General features: G+C 35.1%; 1 protein-coding gene across 2 annotated transcripts in view; it reads left to right on the plus strand.

Annotated features, from left to right (window-relative positions):
* FSTL5 (follistatin like 5) overlaps positions 1–21,529 on the plus strand; it is a 272,462-nt gene that overhangs the window by 220,832 nt on the left and 30,101 nt on the right. The window contains exons 11-13 of one of the 2 annotated variants that reach the window (XM_064710753.1): positions 5,962–5,988; positions 10,190–10,308; positions 16,971–17,120. In XM_064710753.1, coding sequence (XP_064566823.1) covers positions 5,962–5,988; positions 10,190–10,308; positions 16,971–17,120 — 296 coding nt within the window. The remainder of the gene's footprint in view (positions 1–5,961; positions 5,989–10,189; positions 10,309–16,970; positions 17,121–21,529) is intronic. The other variant, XM_064710754.1, reaches the window with a different exon arrangement.

The raw sequence follows: 21,529 nt of genomic DNA on the forward strand, positions 1-21,529 counted from the left end.
AATATTTTCAGGGGTAATTTTTAAGTAATTATTTTTTTTTAGCTACTAGTAAAATATTTTGAAGTAAAGTAACTTTAAAAATCCATATTTTTTGGTGGTTTCTGGATAACTTTGACAGGTACTTTGTATGTGCTTTTGTTTCTTTTCTATTTCAATTTAGATTAGTTCTACTATACTAGAGCCATAGATCATAAAAACTCATGCTGTTCCTTTTGAAGTGAAATAGTTCTGTGGGTTTGTGGTTTGGGGTTTTTTATTATATTTTACCTTTTCCTAACTATTTCTAAAAACTTGTGTTATAAAGTGCAGTTCAGTTTGTGATTAATTAATATGACTTCTTAGGTGTTTCTCTAAATTTTTTTTGTGACATGTATGCACCTTGGGGAGGCAGCTGTCATGATAGAGAGTTATCAAGTAAAACTATTAGAACATTTCCAAGACCTGTTTGAATGTACTTGATGAACTTTTAATATTTGGTAGGTTTTATTTTAGTTATCAAGCACAGGCTCTTGTGTTATTGAATTCACCCACTATGACATCATCAAATATGGCAAAGTAATTTATCCTACGGTTTCTTTCACTTAGTCCCAAAATGCAGAACCGAAGTTCTCTTTTTGTATCTCTTGTGCACTGTATCTTAGGACTAAATTAAAAAAAAAAATAATATAACTGTTCCATGCCATTAAGTAGCTCTATTTCTGACTGTGACTTTTTTAGGTAATGTCATAGTCTTATCACCTAAAAAGATTATGTGATCTGAATGCTACTGGCTTGACAGGTTTATGGCCATCATAAGCAACACAGCATCTCCACTGTCTAGAACTGGGAATAAGACTAAAAGCCTTTTGACTGTGATTTATGGCCTAAATTCTCTCTGAAAGGCTTTATGCAATTTTAATAGAATCTTCCTGTCACATCTGATACTGAATGGTACCTATTTACCTAATTTTCTCAGAGATAATTTATGCTGGCATTTTATTTTATGGCAGAGCTAAACAAGTTTATACTTGTTGACAGCATTGTGGGCAAAGACTTTATTTCAAACTTCCAAGTAATTCAGCTCATGAACCATTTTTTCTTCCTGCTAGTGTACACTGGATTGAGTTAATGTGCTATGGGAAAGGACTTATGCATGATTCATTATAAAGAGTTGTATAAAATGTAGAAAAATAAGGTAACATGTTCATATTTGAACAAAATTAAAGTGTCAACTGTTGACTTTTAACTGATAAATAATAGTCTAATATATATAAACCAGATCTTTGGTTATTGTATTAACCTAAAATGAAATTGAAGTGCATATCACATGAGAACAGCCTAGAATTTGTAATGACAATTAATTTTAAAATATTTGAAGCAAGCAATAGGTAACTTTTTAAAAAGTATTGGCTTCAAAAATAAATTAGGTTTTAAATATTTGCATTTGTATAGAAACAAAACCAATCTGAATTTCTTATAGAAAAAGAATGAAATTAAAAGTAGCTATGTGATTGTGGAATCTCAGCAAAAATGTAACTCATGTCAACCTCATATTCACTTTTAACCCAATTATTTCTAATATAGAAATAATAATTAAAAATGTATATAGTTCAGCAAAAATATAGTAATTATGTTATAGATTTACCCCATAACATAAGGGCATGTTTTTATAAATCAGAATTGTGAGAAAAGAGAGTAACTTATACACTGTCTTTATCCTGTGTTTCGGATTAATCAGAACAGTTGGCAATGGTGGTGGCTATGCATGAAGTAAGGAGACATCTTCACTTTAAACATCTTGAAATTACTCTTTTAATGCAATAGAAAGTACAGCAGATTATGATAGTACAATTCTGAAAAATTATGTTGAACTACACATATTTTGTATGACTTTATTGCATTTCTCTCACTGGCCTATCTTCTATTACATCTGTTTGTGACCTTTTGCCATCATGGAATTGAAGGCTTTGAAAGGGACAGTGGATTACTATCTTTTAATTGATATCCATTTTTTTTGAGTATGTCTGGATATATAATATTGCATGCTGATTACTGAAAATTTGAATAGTTAATAATGCCAAAAGGAAGTAGAAAAGTTACATTTAGTCTTGAAACTCAAGGTAAATTTTGCCTACACACACACACTTTATTTCCAAAATGCATTGAATGTTTCAAGAAAAGAAAAGTAGGGAGGAATAACACTAGTTGACAGTTGAAATCTTTGAAATTGTCTATTGAGACAGAAAAGTAAATGCAATGAAATTTATTACCAATGCAAGAAGAAAGATAAGGATACAGAATTTATTTGCAAAGTCATATTGCAGTACCCTCATTCATTTAGTGCTAGAAATACCATGGATATTTGCAGCTGTTGTTTCCATCCAAAGAGTATAAAAATTTACACTGCTATTAATATGCTGCAGAATTTCATGAATTACTAAGAACAGAGTTTTGTGAAATATGTGCAACCTATTGCCATTCAACCAACTCAATGTATAACAAAGATGAAGAACAGGGATTCAGATGTTATATTAGCTGCTCCTAATCAAAGGCTGGGGCTGTACAGAAAACCATGGAATAGCTGTGGAAGGACAATGAAGAGTCATTTTTATGGAGCTGTAAGTGTGCTTAAAAAGAAAAAGAAAATAATAGGAAAGTAAACCTCTTTCAAGAAAACTTGGATTCTCCCATGTCTTGCATTGCTGAGGGACAAGGGGGAAGAAGGAACAATGCAGACTTTTTGATGACAGTATAAACGCCCAACAACAAATGATGTAATGAAATAGCTGCTTTAATAAGATATAATAAAAAGAGAAATATAGGTAGTGAGTAAATCTTGCAACCCTTCACATGCTAGGCATCACAGATTTATTTGTGCGGCATGAGATTATTTGTGGGTGGATTTTCCCCCAGCAAGCTGCACAGATCCTGCCCATGGAGAGGTTCCTGCTCCCTGGGTTCTGTAGTGGTTTTATCTGGTGTAACAAAGAAGCCATATATCTTATGGCAGCTTGCAGTTTGTCATAAGGCCCATGAGTTTGCAGCACAGGTTTTTCTGGGCATTCCAGCACCTACCCTTGCAGCAGGTACCCGTGTGACATGAAGGCTTCCCTGCCACAAGGCCCCATGTTGATGACATAACCTGGTCAAGGTCAAAAACTTTTGGAATACAATGCCTTCTGCAAGGCTCCCAGTACATCTCCTAATACTATTTAATAACTCTGTGGAATCATGGAAAAAGAGAAGATAGTGCTTTCTCTTGAAACCAGAACATGTTGCTGAGATCTATCACTAATTCTGTATGCTTAGGTAGTGGAGTTTACAAATGGTTGAGAATTTAGTATGAAGCGTGTCTGGAAAATGTTAATTTTGGCTTAACCAAAAAGGAAGTCAAACAATATGTTCCTTAGCATACTTTATATCTTCACATGCTGTACTTGTTCCAGCATTGACCTCTTTATCTTGAGACTTGACATCTTTCCTGAAAAGAAGTTATAGGTCTGATTAAAAAAAAAAAAAGAGGTTTCTTGATCTGTTAGGTAAGATTGTGTCTGTTGTTTATAATATTATATTGCATTCTTAAATTATATCTCAATTTTCTTGTAGCTGATTTGCTAATTTTAAAATTAATATGTGAGGCTTTTAAAGCACTTTTATTATCCTGCCCTTTTTCTTGAGCAAAGCTCAGAATCATACATATCTTTTACATAAATTAGTGTGTTCTGTACTTAACATCTTAAATCATTTTGTTTGATCCTGTACAATTTCCCACACTTGTGTAATTGTAATTACTTTTTATTTTTTTTCCTATGTCACCCCTAGAAAAACACTGATAAACTGTATAACATTATGGCTGTATTTATGGGACCTCAAGTGTCATGTATTACATGGTTATTTCCTCACAATGTGAAGAGAAAAGTAATTTTAAAGGAAATCTTCCAGATTGCCCTGGGGAAATGAATTTACTTTATTTAATAAGAAAGACTGTGTAACACAATATAAGCAAATACAGAATTGTGATCTGCATCTGGAGACACTTTCTAGGCATGTAGGGATAAATTTTAAAGTTCAGAACCCATTTGCAGCTGAGTCTGGTGAATGACAAAAGATGAGAGACATCAGCATGAAAAAGAAGGTTAAGGGGGAATGTGGGCCTGCTGAGGGGGATGGGAACCTGATGGCAAAGGATCTGGAAGGGGACAAGTTGTACTGCAAGTTTTTTCACATGTCTTTCCTAGCAAAACTGTTTCTAGGAATGTGACAGCAGTGGGAAGGTTTGGGAAATCATCCTCTGGCAAGGAAGCTTTCTTTATCCGTGGTGTATAGGATCTGATTGAGACCATTTAAATGAAGTGAACTTTCACAGGTGAAAGGGCCTGGATAGGGAGAACCCAGCTGGAAAAACTGGCCCATGGCATTGTGAGGGGACTCTTGTCAATGTGTGAAGGATCATGGTGATCAAGGAGGTTCCTGCAGACTGTGAGAAAGCCAGCGCCGCTTTTCAAGGGCAAGAGGGAGAACCCAAAACATGATAGGAGCATCTGCCTCATGTCAATTTCTGGAATAGAGATGGAGCATTTCACCCTGAAAAGCATTCCCAGAACCAGAAGGTGTTTAAGAGCAATCATCACAGTTTTACAGAGGGGAAAAAAGTGCTGGTCAGCCTGACAGCCTTCTGCAGTGTGGTGACTGACAGGGTGGGTGTAGGGGAAGTTGTTTAGCAAGTCCTTAGAAATCTTTTGGATACCCTCAAAGACAAAACCATGAAGTTCAGGCTAGATGCACCGACAGGAGGGTGAATCCAAAACTGGCTGCACTAACAGACCCAAAGGTCAGATCCCAGGGCTGTGTTTTCCCTCTCCTGTCTTTTGAAGTACAAATGGTGTGGGAAAATCTTAGTATCCAGGCCTTTTCTAGAGTGATAGTTTCTGTTTTCATTCTCAACCTTCAGCTGTCAGCAGATGAGGAACTTCTGTGCGCCAACATAAGTCTTTATAATATGTCTTTCATTGCTTTTTCCAAACTTTTTTTTAAAGCACACTAACGTTTTTAGCTTTTGTAGCACTGTGTTTCAAAGAACCTCCCAATTGCATTATGTGTGTGTGATATGTGTGTTTTCTATGTTGTATTCCTTTCCTATGTTTAGGATTTTTTAAAATTTCGTAAGTTCATTACTTTGCAATATGTGTTGGTTTTCAGTGAGGATGTTTTAAAAATTTGATTCTGTTGCATGCTGAGTTCTAAATACTAAAAGTTTGCAAGACTACATTTGTTTTCTTTTTTTTCCTCCCCAGACAGAAAGAGGCAATATTACGACAATATAATTTCATTGGTCTCAAAGGTCTAAAGTCCAATTGTAAATAAGATGGCCAAATAAAATTTATGTTTTCAGGGGAAAAATCAACTTTAAAGTTTAGTTGCTTACCATGCCATCTTATAATTCCATTCTTGGTCTTCCAAAGAGAATGGTGAACATTATGCAGCATGGCAATTTTGGTAGCATGGTTGAGCTACAGCCATACGGAAAAATATCCTGTGTATATTTTAATTTTTCATATCTCTCTCATAAATATGTTCTGAAATTATTCTCTTCAAAGTCCAGGGTTTAAAGAAAATCATGAAAATTGCATAACCTTTCATTAATATGTATCTTTTACAGGCATGAAAAGTGCGCATGTTTTTTGTAATGGATTATAAACCACACTGCTGATAATGGTTAATGGTGTAATGGAGTTAGCTTGGAGGGGTTTAGTAGGAGTGATGGGGTTTACCTTGTCCTAAATAACTACTATGGCTAATCACAATTTAGTCACATGACATAGAGAACTATTGTTAATTTACTGTTTCCAGTGGTTTACCTGCAGGAGTACTTTAGTGAATCACAGGTTAAGGCATTATAATTATTTCAGAATTGATGTATAATTTCTTGTTTTCCCTTGTTCATTTGTATTTTCTGTTCTTTCTTTCTCTTACATGCTGCAGTTGCAAACATATTATGGCGAGAGCAAGGTACTAATGGAGATTACTTTTGTTCATATTTTCTGTAGTATGATGAAATGCTCATCTGTTGTTTCTTGCGTATGTGTATCCATGTTTATTTGTACTCTACAGTTACAGTAGTTACCTACCCCCTTGCAACACTAAGGAATTTGACTGAAAAATATTAAAGTGGAAATGAATACTATAAACGCTCATACTTTTGTAAACTGTTTTTCTTTGGGAGAGAGAAGGAAATGAGCTGTTCACAATTTTGACAATTGTTTGAAGATACACAACGAGAAGCTCAGATTTAAAATGTAGACCTTTGATTGTTGTCATGGTAAAACTTCTAACCAGTCGGCCTATATGCTGTTGAGATTGATTTTCTTCTATGAATCTCTCTTATTTGACAAAATTATAATCTTAAACAGTTTAAAATTGACATACCTGTTGTTGGGTAATTAAACTAAGCATTTTATTCTTATATCCAGGAAAGGTTTGTAAATAAACGTTGGGGCAGGGAACGGATGTTTGTGATGAACTGAAGGATAAACATGAATAAAGACACAATCAGGTGTTATTAACATAAAAATCATGGAAATGTTTTTACAAGCAAAAGATAGGTATTAATTTTCATATATATTACATGATCTCAAAACTTATCCTCATATTCCAGAAAAATACCATAATCTAAGAGTTGTCATGAGTTCCCATTCTGTTGCTCTAAGTAGCCTGTTCTTCATCTAAAGTTGCAATTTAGGAATTAAAACTTTTCAGTAGTAAGAAATTATTTCAGTTATTTCCATTGGAAGATTAATAATACAAGATAACAAGTCAATCTGGCTTTTCTGTAAATTCATGCTAGAAATGGTATTTCTGTATACTTTTAATTTATTTTTTAAATTCATTTAAAGATTTAAGAATCTGACATTTCATTTGCCTGTATGAAGTAGCCTTGGGCATTCCCACTGTATTTATAAATATGAACTAGTTTTATTTTTTTATTTCTGTTTTACCAGTTGCTCTGCTGGTACAAGCAATAATTTCTGTGATTGTAGTGGAGCTCAGCTGTTATCCTCCTGCTCTATTGGCCTTGCAGATTACAAGTGATTAGAGTTTCATACAATTACACTGTTAATGATTAAACTGATATGCAACAAATTTGTACCAAATTCTCAAAAGTATGCAGTTCTCATCTCTTGTTGGGAAAGCATCAAGTATATTTTATCTCAAAATGGAAAACATTATTAGTATCACCTTGATTTTTTAATTTTTTGTCATTTCAAGTCAATTTGTTGCTTTCAGTCATTAGAATGCACCTCGGAAAATTTAACTTCTGTAATAAAAAATGCCAATTAAAAATAACAGCTTACCACAGTCCTTATGGTAAAGACATTCAAATTTCTCTGTGACTAATGTGAAACTAATCAAAAAGCAATGTATAGTACCAGATCTTGTGTCTCCTAGAGCAGATACTCTCAATCTCTCTGCGTAGAACTGCAGGCCAATTGTTGTGATTCCAGCAAATACTGTTTCTAATTACACCATTGGAAATATTTTACAAGAGAGCAATACCCTGAAGATGCCAATAAACATCACCAACTTCTCTGGGCCATCCCTACTCTGTCATTATCTGTTACCAAAGTATTAACACATAGGAAGGGAAGGATGGATGATTAGTAGGACAATCAAGATCATGAAACCATACATGGGTCTTAGTGCCTAGAGATATTTCTGTATCAAGTTCACAAAATCTTTGTCACAACCACTTGCATCAGAAAATCTTCAAAAAGGATTTTGAAGGTACATGTGTATTACAGTAATAATGTAATATATAAATAAATACAAATCTATTAATGTATATGCAAAAGAATCCCAACCACCATCATTAAATAAAAAAAAGTTAGCCAGTTTTAAGTATCAATTTAGTCTAAATAAAGCAAATCTATTTATCTGTGGCTTCTGGCACTGCATTAAAAATGTGCAGGATGTTATTTAGTGGGAGGAGGGTGGCAAAATTAAGTCATCAAAGAATAGCTCCTGTAGTTCTGAAAAAGTGGCTTGCTGAGGGGATTAGATATTTATGCAGATTAGATATCTGTACAGGTATCTGTAGCCACTCACTCAAATGAAGAGTTTTGGATGATAATATGTTGGAAAGGGGAATTAACTAATTAGATCCAGAGGTAAAGTTTTGTTATATGAACTGACTTCCTTAACTTGGTATTGAAATGGAAGAAGGACATTTCATACTGTATGTCCTTCACTGTTTTTGTAGAACAGTTTGGTTAACATTATTATCCAGACTTTAGAAATAAAGCCCTAAAACTTTGGGCTGTTTATTAGTCATAAATAATACCTGTACATTGGAAATATTTCTTTGGAGTATTGGCACCTGAGGTAGAGGTTTTAGGAGCCTGATTACCAAATGTCTGGGTCACCTGGGGCTGTCATCTGAGCTACTTCCTCACATTCTGGTATTGCTTATCCTGCTAATAACCATAATACACTTCAGCCAGTGAAAGGATGGAGAAGGGAAAACCCTGTTTTGTGCCCAGCCATGTTCACATATTCATCCCCAAGGTGCAGTGTGCCAGTTGCTCAGCTATAGATCTCTACACTGTGTTCATTGGTACAGGCAGCCTAACATCACTCAGGCTTATCTGCAAATTTCAGCTATTCTTACATGATACGGTGTCAGGCATTCTCTAAAGAGAGACCTGAACGTGCAGTCTCATACAGGCTGTGTGGTTTATCTGCACACAAGGCACACAAGTGCCCACTGGCCAGAGTGGCCATATTGCCCTGAGTACACCCTTTGCTCTGAACAGACATGACCGGGGAGTTTTCCATGAACCTAAGCCTGCTTCTATGCTACACCTCATGCAGCATAGGCAATTTTCTCTCCCAATTTTTGCTAGCCTGTCAATAGATAGATTCAATATAAAGTGAGGAAAACCCTGCCTGGAGACTGCCTCTCTTTCTGGGAAAATTTGGCCAGAAATGGGAAATGATTCCACAAGATTTCTCAAAGATAATTGAATGTGTTTGTTCTGGCCATAGCCTGACAACCTTCTACATACTACAACCTTTAAAGAACTGTGTTAGTAATGTGATTCCTAACGGGGATTGGAAACTTTTGTGTACATGTCAACATAAATGCATATATACATACATACACAAACATTCATTCCTCCTATTCCCTCTTGATTTTCTTATTATTAATTTTGTCTTAAGACCTGTTCTCTCTTTATTAACATTGGTTTTCCCTCAGAGTTTAGGATAAGCAGAATTTCAGATTTGAGTTGCTTTTTCATGGGTTTGACTCCTCCATGTTCCTGTACCAAATATTGTTATGTCAAGTGAAATCTTAGGTCCTGTGCTTAGGATGGATGCAAATTTTTATCATTATAGCCAACATTTCAGTTGTCAGAATGGTTATAGTTGTGATTTTATGAGTACTATGATTTTTTTTCAAAGAATTTTATGAATATGAGCTGATCATCCATTATAGCATCCATATAGCAAATAAACAACTGTTGTCTTAGCTGGCACACAGAAAACTATTGAGACTGTCCTTTTCTGTGGTCATGACCATAATCACAGATATTGTGAGACTTCACGCTACAGATCTGGCTCCCACCTTCTCCACAAAACTTAGCATCATGTATTTCAGCACCATTGTGGAAGAAGGATTGAATAGTTGTGTAAACACCTATGGCCATTCAACCTTGGAATCAATGTCTGCCCAACTCTGTCTCTGTAATAAAATGAAATGGAAAATATTTTCTTTTCTGACAGAAATATAAAGTTTATAACAAAGACTCATGTCTTCTATTTTATGTTGTACACAAATTATATTAAGTCCTCCATCCCTAAGCAAAAGTAAAAAAAGCATACATAGAAAATTTATATTTATTTGGTTTCAGTGTAGATGATTTCACAAGATCACTTTTGTTGCTGCAGCTGTCAAACTGTGTATTTCTAGATCTGTAGTCATTAACACACTGTCTTGCCAATGGGAAAAAAAAACTATGTAAAATTCTAAATAATGTAACAGTTTTGTTTAGTTTTACAACAAAAGATCCCATAGGTTTAGCTGTGTTACTATTATGCACATTAACAAACTGATCTCATACCAAACTGTGATTAGGTTTTTAGTTCAAGACAAGGATTTTCTTTTTTGTCCTTATTTAATTTTATATATTTCAATGTGTTTTTTGTCCCTAAGGTCTGGGAATTGGGAACATGTTTTATGTTTTTTATGAAGATGGCATCAAAGTAATACAACCAGTGGAATGTGAATTTCAGAGGCATATTAAGCCTAGTGAAAAACTCCTCGGTTTTCAGGCAAGTTGTCTTTAAAAATCTATTTGTAGTGTTTTCTCAGTTATAATTTTCTTTACATACAACTTTATTACTAGTTCAGTGTTTCCTGCTTGATAAATTCAGCCATGTTTTCTGAACAAATAAATAGCCTGTAATGGTGATCTCAAAATTTCTTGTGTTGACCTCTATTAAATTCAAGCTTTCAGACCCTCTTTTCTGTTGAATATTCCCTGAATACTTTTGAAAACCTTTTCTTTCTTTGACTGTCTTTCTCATTTCCCAGTTCTTTAACAGCTCTCTATTTCTGGATTTGTTGTTGGTTTTTTTTAGTCTCCACCAGCTTCCCACCTCCAACCCACCAGTTTAAGTTCATCTTAATGAATCAGGGATTGGTTCTCTCTGTATTAAATATGGGATCTTTTGGGGAGTGGGGAAGTGTTAATGGTTTCTTTTTCTCCACGGGATGTTTGTCTGTATTAAACGTGTGAGGCAAATCCCTGTCCTAGTATGCATTCTCACAGCTTCCACTGAAGTTAGTAGAGATGATTGATGCTTTGGTTCCAACTAAAAATTCATATAAGTAGTTTCAATAACCTTACTGTTAACATATTTATAGCTGATTTTTCCAAATTCTTAGAATTTATGATATAGTTTCCCTGAGTAGGATGCATAAAAACACTAGTGTATTCTCCACTTCCATTTATTCTTGTGATGTTTTTCCTTTACTGCTAATCAAATTGCTAGCTGACATGATGCATGTTCCCACTGGAACACTTGGTACTAGTCACTACATTAAGACTTACTCTATATGATATATCAGCTTTCAAAAATAGTAACTTTTGCTCATTTGGATCTGAATGAGTGACCTTGAAATACATGCTAAGCATTGAGCTGTACACTTTGGTTTTTTTTTTTCTCTAATGTCTCAATGACAGCAGAACTAGAGCTGTCTCAATGGAATTTGCCTCTTCTGTTATCATTATTGATGTCAAAGGCTGCTGTGCTCAGCAACAAGATTTATTTTAGTGGGAATAATTATGCTTTGAAAAGCTAGTCATACCTTGATTCGTGCTGCTTAAGTGAAATTAGATTGACACAGTCAAAAAATAAGCCAAAAAGCTTTTTTTCATGGCTGTTTAATTAAAAAGCTGATTATGTAAGAATTCTGTTAAAATTTTATTGATTTAAAGTGCAGTCTAGATTTTAAGAGTATTTTTATTGAAATGTGTCAATAATCAGGATGAATAGGTAAAATATGTTTCCTTCTTGAACCTTTCAAACTTGAAGTAGCATAATAACTATATCTTCTTGGAGGGGAAAAAAAAAAGGAAAAAAAAGAAAAACCAACCCAGGAAATTAGTCTATTTGATAACTTTAATTCCAAAGTTTTTTTAAGAAATTTAAAAAAAAAAATATTCTCCTTTGAAGAATATCATATGTTCCTCAAGCATCTTTGGAAAGTCTGTTTCCTCTGAATAATTTTAATATTAATATTAATATTAATAATAATAATAATAATAATAATAATAATAATAATAATAATAATATAACCCAATTCTGTCCCAGGATCAGATTTTTATCAGGTTCAGCATGTGATTGCTTAGTGGTAACAACTCATGTCATAAATTGCTGGTTAGTAATTATCTTTGGCTCTGTCATATACTTTCACTAATCAGACATGTTGGTAAGCATATCAAGAATATTTTGGTGTAGCTTTACATAGCTTTTCCCATTAGGGCATCTCCAAGACTTAACTATTACATATTAATAATAAAGGAATCACGTGCTTGCTTTAGCCTCTCCCATTTCTCATTTCTTTACACTTCTCTGAATTAGCTGTTCAAATGATAAGTAAAACCACAGGAGAGTTGTTTATTGCCAAACAGTTGCTAGAGCATAGGAACATTTGTAAATTCAGCAGTGCAGTTTAGATAGTATAAAATGTCTGGATATTACACATGACACGCCAGTGTTCCTCCACAGGTTTCTTGTTTGTCTGTCAACAAACCTGAACTGAGCTTCTGTAAAAGAATGAGCTCAAGTGTTTCTGCACAATATTGCACTGCATTGTGAACAACACTGCAGTACTTATACATCTACATATTTAGGTATGCTAATTTTGCTAAAGGTAAATATATTTTCTCACTTGCTATATACTTAAGAACCCTTATCTAAATATTTAATTACCTCTTATGGAGCTGAGTGTCAATACAGCAAAACACTTTGGTGTATATCTAGCATGGGAATCAATTGGAGTCGCTGTGTTTAAAGTGAAGCAAAAGATTTAGTGCTTTACTGGATCGTCATGGGTCACAGAAATTGTCAAGACCTCCTTCCCAGAAGGAGGTGGGTTTTTCCTCCCCCAAGAAGATATACTTACTATGCTACTCCAGGTTTGAAAGGTTCCAAAAGAAAACAAATTTTACCTATTCATCCTGATTACTGACACATTTCAATAAAAATACTCTTAAAATCTTCACAGAAATTGTAAAGACCTCCTTCCTCTCCTTCCCAGAATCTCCTAAATTACTTGAATCTTCTTAATGTCAAGTGCAAGTAGAAATTTATTAGTCTGATAGTGAAAAATCTAGATGCCTAGGGACAGAAATAAACTGATTTCTATTTTCTGATCCAGGTTGCTGTTAGACCAGCTTTGACAGCTGTTTGTTTAACCTGTTGTCAAATAGATTCTTAGCCATGGTTCAAGTAGAGACTTTCACCTCATAATTGTGAAGTGCTTGGAACATTTTCCTCACTAACATTCAACCTCTGTTTACCCTCTGCAAATTAATATTATCCAAAGATTTAAATTCTAATTCTTATGCAAAAGTGTTTTTATTTTCCTTTCACAATGAATCCCAATTAGAATAATTATTTCCAGAGACTGGGAAAAAAGCAATTGAAACAGATGCCTTTTGGAGACTAATGAAAAAATCCTTTTGGCTTCAACATAAAGCTGATTTTCTGTTTATTACAAGAAGTAGCACATAATGGCCAAATTTCAATAAAATATTGAAATCTCACATTTGAATATATGCTGGAGGTCAGAGCAAAATACTTCATTTCATTATAATTAATGTGACTACATGGCATACCAAAATTTCCACAGGAAATTAGATTGAAGCATACTTTGTAGTTCACGGAAGCTGCCTTGGTTTACACTCTCACAGCATAGAAAGTGTATTAAATACTAGCCTTTGTATGCAAAAAAAAAAAAAAAAAAAAAAAAAGTTTAAAAAAATCCAGTCTGATTTTTAGTAAAGAATGTCAAGAAAACAATGATTTAATGTAGATGAGGTGATACATAAATTCATGAATTTAAACATGCACTGCTGCAACCTGTTGGTATCACCTTGCTCTTAGGCAGCCATAACATAGCTGGACATTTCATTACACTGCCTAAAGGTTTCACTCTCATCCTGTTAAAACACTGAGGACCCTTTGCAGTGAGGGTAAGTTAATAAACACAGAATTTGCACGTATAAATCTGCAAGTACATAATTCCTCTTGAGATTTTCTTGCCCCAGACTATCTTGAAAAAATTTCTCTAAGGATTTATTTCCCTCCATCTGCTGACTTGTTACAGAGCAAGTCACTTTTTGATTAAAAAGTCTGGGAGGAATACAACAATGAGGTAAATTAATGTTTTATCAGATGTGAACTTTTTTTTTTTCAGAGAGAATAAATTAGGAAAAAGTAAATTGCTCACATTTTAATTAGAAGAAGAAAATGGTGGGTTTATGCTTATATTTTAAGGAGAAATAATTTTAAGCAATTACCCAACCCCTGGGGAAATTAATATGGAACCTCTGAATGGCTGCCTGTAGTGTAAAAGAAGTCCAAAGTGTCTAATGAGATAAATTTTATGTTTTCAAAAGCAAGATTTCAGTTCTGTTGAAATAGCTTCTGATAAATGCAGATTTGTATAACTAGAAGAAGAAGAGAGAAGCAACCACATAAACCAGTTTACTCTGGGAAAAACGCTCTGTTTTGGATATATGAAGTCTGGTGCATAATTTTCACTGTTACATTGAAAAAAAGATTTTTGCTTTTATTTTATGTTTTCAGTCTTTTCGGGCAAGGTGAGAACTGGCATTGGATTATAGAAATTTATGACAACTTGAAAAATATTTTAGAACCTCTCTTGTATATGTAGATATGTATATGTGTGGTTGTGTGTATATATATACATATGTATATCTATAAGACTATTGGTACTGGTCTTACAGTGAAAAAATCTTTAAAAATACTCTTCTGAGTATTTTAGACTCAGATTCAGGAAAATGTATAAGGCAGTAGCTCATCTCTGGATATAGCTATAAGTGCTTAAGTTAGAGTATTTTGCTATTCTGCTATACATCCCACAAGGGGAGGTGGAATCAGAGAAATCGTTTACACTAATCTATATGATACCATGGGACAGAAAGACAGATTCCTTCAGCATAATTTTTGAATGAGATATTGAATATGTCCTTGTAGAATTCAGTCCCAGAAACTCATGTAAATTAATGTGAGTCCCTGAGAGACGAATGAAAATAACATATCTGTGTAGGTTTGTTGCAAACATTTGTGGATTCATTGTTTGGAGGTGCTCACTCTGAGGAATAAGAGGATGGTGTAGAACAATCTAGATGTAATTATCTGTTTAGATAAAACATGAAAATAAGACAGGGTATATTTAGAATAAATATAAAAAATAATGAGATCAGTGAAACAACCTTCCACTTGAAGTGACAATTACCCAGAAGGCAAATGACAATAGATCACTGATATGATGATTGCACATCATATTAGAGACGTACTTGCATATGTTGACTTTATGCAACAATAAAAACATTTAGCTACTTTTAAGAATGAAAATCCCATTTGTCCCATGCCTGTCATTCCTTAAAAAATCAAATTTTTCGCTTCTCCCTTTGATCTTCGAGGCTTTTTATCAGCACGAACTAAATCTTTCTTGTTACTGATTTCTAACTTCTCCTGAAGTTCCTGATGATGTGCTATTGTACAGTACCTGAGTTTAGTGACCTTTTCTTGTCATGTGATTCCTGAAAGACCTTCCCTTTGTTGAGGTTTAGGAGCCACGTAAAAGCAAGCAGTGACTTTCAATCTTCTGCGAAGAAATTCTCTTTTTTAAAGCTGTAAATTGATTTATTTCTTCTTTTGACATATAAAGATTGAGTGTATTTTTGAAAATGTAGAGGCACAGCAGGCAAAGAATGTTGATGATACAGAAAAGGAAGTTTTGAAATGCATCATCCTCTTGAAGAGCATTGCTTGGTGCCAGAGATGGTGTTGTGCCACATAATGTTTCCTGTGCTTTTTAAAAGGCATTTGATGCTTAGAAACAGAGTTCTTGTTTAAGAGCTCATCATATCTTGCTGCTCATTCTACATTGAGTCATTATCTGCTGACATATCGTAATTATTTTCACAGCGGCCAGTTATGATGTATCAGGCAGAGCATTCTAAATTAGGAATAAGCAGCAGATAAGTGGCAAAAAGAAATAATACTTATGATTTGGTAAAATTGTCCCTTGTGATGCAAAATTTAAAATAAGAGGCAAAAGGAGAAAAGGTCAGAAAAATGAAAGTTCTTGATACATCCTGTACTTTTCCAAGTAGAGTGTTTTTCAGGTCCTTATTTTTAAATAATTATAATGTCCATTATAGGAAAGAAACCATGCTATTTCATAAAATAAATTTTCACATTTGACCAAGTAACCTTTAATTTTGATAAAACCAAGCTTTTTCTGGGAGAAAGTATTTGCAAATAGGGTACTTAAATACATGATGATTTGCCATATATTTCTACAAATCAGGAACAGTGACTATGCAAACTCCAGTTAGCTATTTTGACTGAGAATGTATAGTTACATGTATTATGAAATATCAGTTCACTGAAGTGAACAGATTTTATTTATTTCAAATTCATCCTTTTGCAGGAATGGAAGGGCAGAGAGGGAAGGAATGGTAGTAAGAAGATATTTGGTATTTATTGGGTTTAACACTAGTAAGATAGGCCATGCTGATGTCTTATGGCAGAAGTTGCCGCACTTCTTGATCTTTAAAGCAACCTGTCAGTACTCCAGGTGACCAAAACAGCTGATCTCCCTGACTGCTGCTTTGCCCCTGTGCCGTGTGACAATCTCACCACACCACTCCCCTTTCTCTTCATGTGCACATGATCATCTCCCCAGTTGGGTATTTCCTGGCTCTCTGCTGTGCTCAGCTGCAGGGTAAGCCGTGCCTGCACTGCATCCCTCTGCAGGGCACCGTGGTGCTGCTCGGGTGGGAGCTGCCAGCCCCTGCCGGAACACACTGTGTGTCTGGTGTGGTTTGATGGTTTTAAGGTCTCCTGCCCCTTGCTCACTTTATTTCTACATGATTTTTTTTTTTTTAATTGGTTTCTTTCTCAGGTCAACAGTACTTCTTGAATTTCTGCAAAACATCCCAAAATTTGGTGCATGAATTATTTTATAGTGCTTGTGAGTTGTGGTGCTTACAGATGCAGTTTGGCTAACATGAGTTTATGTCCTAGTGTCAACTCTCCTTTTTCCTTCCCTGCATTTTCTGATGTTTTATTTTACAGTTTAAAAAGAAGAAAATGGGTATAATTTGTCTCTCTATTACATTGTTGACTGTGTTGATTCTTATACTTTTCCTGTTTGTATTGAATTATAGGATGAAGTTTGTCCCAAAGCAGATGGTGATCCTGTTCAGCGGTGTGTTTGGGCAACTGCTGTTAATGTAAAAGACAAATTCATTTACGTGACCCAGCCCACACTTGACAGAGTTCTCATTGTTGATGTGCAGTCTCAGAAAGTTGTACAGGTATTTTTTTCTAATTTTTTAAGTTACTATTTAATTTAGACAATAGAATTTAAGACTTTCCTTCATATTTCAGAGACAGAAATACAGTTACCTTGAGAGTAAACTCATTATTTGGAAAAAACTCATTATTTGGAAAAAAGTTCCAAATAATGAGTAAACTCATTATTTGGCATGTTGAAACCTACTTTCAACATTCAGCAGCAGTATCTGTTTAGCAACTGTTCTTCTCAATAGACAATTGTAAGGAAGATAACACGAAAATAGCTCTTTGAAATATTTGAGTAGTTGAGAAAATGAGTTCCTTAGGAAGTTTCTGACTGGAAGTTCTTTTCACTGTAAAATGATGATTGGCTAAAATAGAGTCTCATCACAAGGATATGTCTATCAGTTTTGACAGAAAGGTCAGGGTTGGCTACAGAAGGTGGAGGGCTGTTACTCTGTCACTCTGTCACTGCTACTCTCCTTTTAGACAGAGAGAATTACAAAAACAGTAAAAATAAACACCACTCTTAGCTAAGACCAGACACTTTGAATTCAAATTCTTCTCTACTCCTCTTTCTTAGTCTCTGGGATTCTGGAGTATCTGCTTGGTGGGTAATTCACTGAGTAAAAGGGAGAAATCAATGCTATGCTACAGCGATTAATACAGTCACAGAGTTTGAGCAAAACCAGGTGTGGTGTGTTGACCCTGACTGGAGGCCAGATAGCACCAAAGCCACTCCACCACTCCTCTCCCCAGCTGGACAGACCAAAAAAAGGTTTTTGGGTTGAGATAAGGGAAGGGAAAGATCACTCACCAATTACCATCACAGGCAAAACAGACTTGACTTTGATAATAAATTCAGCTCATTTGCCTACCAAAATCTAAGCAGGATAATGGATAGTGTAACAAACCCTAAATACCTGTCCCCCAGAGCTCCCTCCTTCCTGGGCACAGTTTTATTCCTGACTCTCTGCCTCCTCCCCTCCCAGTAGTGAAAGAGATGAGGAATGGGGGGTCAGTTTGTCACATGTAATTTCTGCTGCTGCTTCTTCCTCAGAGAGAGTAGTTCCTCTTTTCCCTGCTCCCTCCTGGTGCCATTCCCATGGGAGACAGTCTTCCATGAACTTGTCCAGTGTGAGTCTTCCCCATGGGCTTCAGTTCTTCACAAGCTGCTCCAGTGGGGGTCTCTTTCCATGGGATAAAGTCCTTCAGGGACAGATTGCTCCAGGTTGGGTCCCCTATGAGGTCACAAGTCCTGCCAGGAGCCTGCTCCAGTATAGGCTTCCCATGGAACCAGAGCCTCCTTTAGGCATTCAGCTGCTCCAGTGGGGTCCTCCAGGGGCTGCAGGTGGGTCTCTGCTCCACCCAGACCTCCATGGGCTGCAGGGGCACACTTGCTTCGCTCTGGTCTTGACCACAGGCTGCAAGGGAATCTCTGCTGGCTCACCTCAAGCATCTCCTGCCCCTCCTTCTCCACTGACCTGGGCATCTTCAGCGCTGTTCCTCTGACATATTCCCACTCCTCTCTCATCCAGTTGCAAGCACAGTAGCACTTTTATGTGGCTCAGAGGTTATCCCAGAGGTTTTACCCCACCACTGATGGACTGGATGTTGGCCAGCAGCAGGTCTGTGCTGGCTCCAGCTGGCACAGGCTCTGTCAGGCATCTTCTTACAGAAGCCACCCATGTAGCTCCCCCCTGCTACCAAAAGCTTGTCACACAAACCCAGTGCACCGAGGTACAAGGCAGTGCTCATAGTCATATTTATATTATATCAATATCATCATATTTATAGGAAACAGGTGTCCTTTAGTAAACAAAACACTGATTTTTTTTTTAATTAGAAACCTAACTAAATTGTTAATAAAAAACCACACTTAAATAGAGTTTTTCTTCATGCCTTTTGGTTTTCTCACTGATAAGTGAATGAAAAATCTTTAAAGTATAGATTATATGTTAGGCTCCAGGGAGACAGTATTGTGTCCTTATAGGGGGCTTATAGGGAAGTTGGAGACAGATTTATTAATAGGGACAGTGGCAATAGGCAAGGGGTAATGGTTTTAGACTAAAAAAAAAAAAAGGTGGATGCAGACTAGATATCATGAAGACTTTTTTACAATGAGGTTTGCAAAACACTGTCAGAGGTTGCCCAGAGAAATGGTGCAAGCCCCATCCCTGGAAACCTGCAAAGTCAGTTTAGGTGGGGCTCTGAGTAAACTGATCTAGTTGAAGATGTCTCTGCTCACTAGAGGTTTTGGACTAGATGACTTTTAAAAGTCCCTTCCAGCTCAAACTATTCCATCTTGTAAGTGTACACATGTATTCTGTACAGGCTTATAAAATTTAAAAATAAATAACAAAATTGCATTTATAAAATTGCATGACTTACAAAAATAATTGTAATACTTTTGCATACTTGAAACACTTGATTTCTGAATTCTGTGTCAGCTGACTCAGATATGCCTTCCTCAAAACTTGAACTATCCAAATGGTGTCAAGGACTTGTAAAATATTTTATTCAATAAGTTAAAAATAAAAAGATGGGGATTCTTTACTTAAATTTACCTTTGCATATTAAAATAGAGATAAAACGAGTGGGGTAATGAATTTTTTTTTTCTAAAAACTTTACTTTTTACAACCGGTTTGATGTATTACTTCAGCAAGACAGAGTAAAAACCTGCAATCTCAACACAGTCCACAAATTTGAAGGAGTGGAATATCTGGCAATGTTTTCCATGGTCTTTGACTGACATTCAGGTGTCAGCTTCCTTTTCTCCACTGGAGGAATGAAATATCAATATAATTTCATTTATTAGCATTTAGACTTCAGTGTCAAAAGCACATGATTCCTCTTGAGCTCACTGAAAATAGGTTTTAATTTAGGCTTTATGAAATATGTTCATTGCTAGGCTCTTCTAATTTGTCTTTAGTTACATTATTTATTGTTTTAAATATTTAAAAATATATATAACTTTACCATTAAAAATTGCAGAGATGCTTACTGCAAAGATATATGTTAATTAAAAAGTAAAATTCAGTAAATTAACCATTAATTAAAAGTTCAGCCCTTCACAAGAATTGTATGTAAAACAATTGTACAGTTTTTGAATGGCATTAGATTGTTCTATCAAAAAAATATTCTAGTTTCTGTAATGAGCTGAAAAGCAGACATACAGAATGCCTAAGTGTAGAAAAAAGCTTTGTGCACTTAGTCTGTGCTACTTAGCAAGTATATAGAGCTAAAACCAGGACACTCCAGAAGCTTTCATGTTATTCTGGTGGAAAAAAACCACTTTCAAAGGAATTTTATTTTGAGAGCTAGAATAGCATTACTTTTCCCCTAATTTAATAATATCAACATTATGAACTAAGGAAAGTATAGAATTAAATTGACTCCAGCTGTGGAAAACTTTTGCTGGAATGGAAGCCTTGTTTTGATGGTTCTAATCCTAATAAATTATTTTTCCATTTCACAGTACTTAACAAAGATTTTTGGCGAGACAATAAAGTAAAAACACTGTTGATTCACGGGTGGGTTTTAAAATTGAAGTGAGGCTAATTTGGAATTTAGTAACAAGTCAAGAGATACTTGTTTAGCATTTCTTAAAACAAGCATGGCCTCTGTCTTGTCTTTTAAAAGCAAGCATTTATTTTCTAGCTTTATTTTCTGCAAGCAGGAAGAATGTTCTAACCATTAAATGTTGCTCTATTCATATGATATACACTTACAAAACCACTTTTACAAACAGGAAGCACAGAAGGGAATTTAGTTTTCCAGATCAGTCTATTTTCATTACTGAAGAGTACTGCCTAGCACAGAGTAAAATAAAGATTGAATTCATTATTTGAAAATAGAAACTCAGCTCAGAAATGTTCAGAAATGAGAGCATTTTTCTTGTTAGACTGCCTTTTTCCTGAAAATGATATTAAAACAGAGGATATAATTTTCATACATGTACATGTGCATGTAGCTATTTCTAGTCTACATCTTAATAAGAAAGATGTCTAATAAGAAAGTCTACATTCTTAATATGAAGCCACCTTGCAAAAAAAGCACATAGGCTAGTGGGAATAAATGTGGAGATAATTTCATGTTTTGAAAGCAAGAGAATTCTAATGAAACTCCCATTACTGTGCAAAAACCCTAAAGAAAATTAAAAATTTATTTGAAAGGACTTTAAGTCAGGTAGCAAGGCTGTTTTCTGTGTAAAAATAATGTTTATTTGGTTTTGCTCATTACAATGTTTTCTCTGAAGTACTACTCTACCTGTTATTCCTTTCTACTATGAAAGATAATGTAAAAGGTGTGCACATATGTGACAGCTAGATTTGAGGATGATTTATTTTTATGGCAGGTAAATTTATCAAAGTAAGTGCTTTAGAGTATTCTATAGCAGAATAAATTGAAATGTATTGGAAACATGGG

This window comes from Zonotrichia leucophrys, chromosome 4 (genome assembly GCF_028769735.1).
Source record: "Zonotrichia leucophrys gambelii isolate GWCS_2022_RI chromosome 4, RI_Zleu_2.0, whole genome shotgun sequence".
Classification (NCBI taxonomy): Eukaryota; Metazoa; Chordata; class Aves; order Passeriformes; family Passerellidae; genus Zonotrichia; species Zonotrichia leucophrys.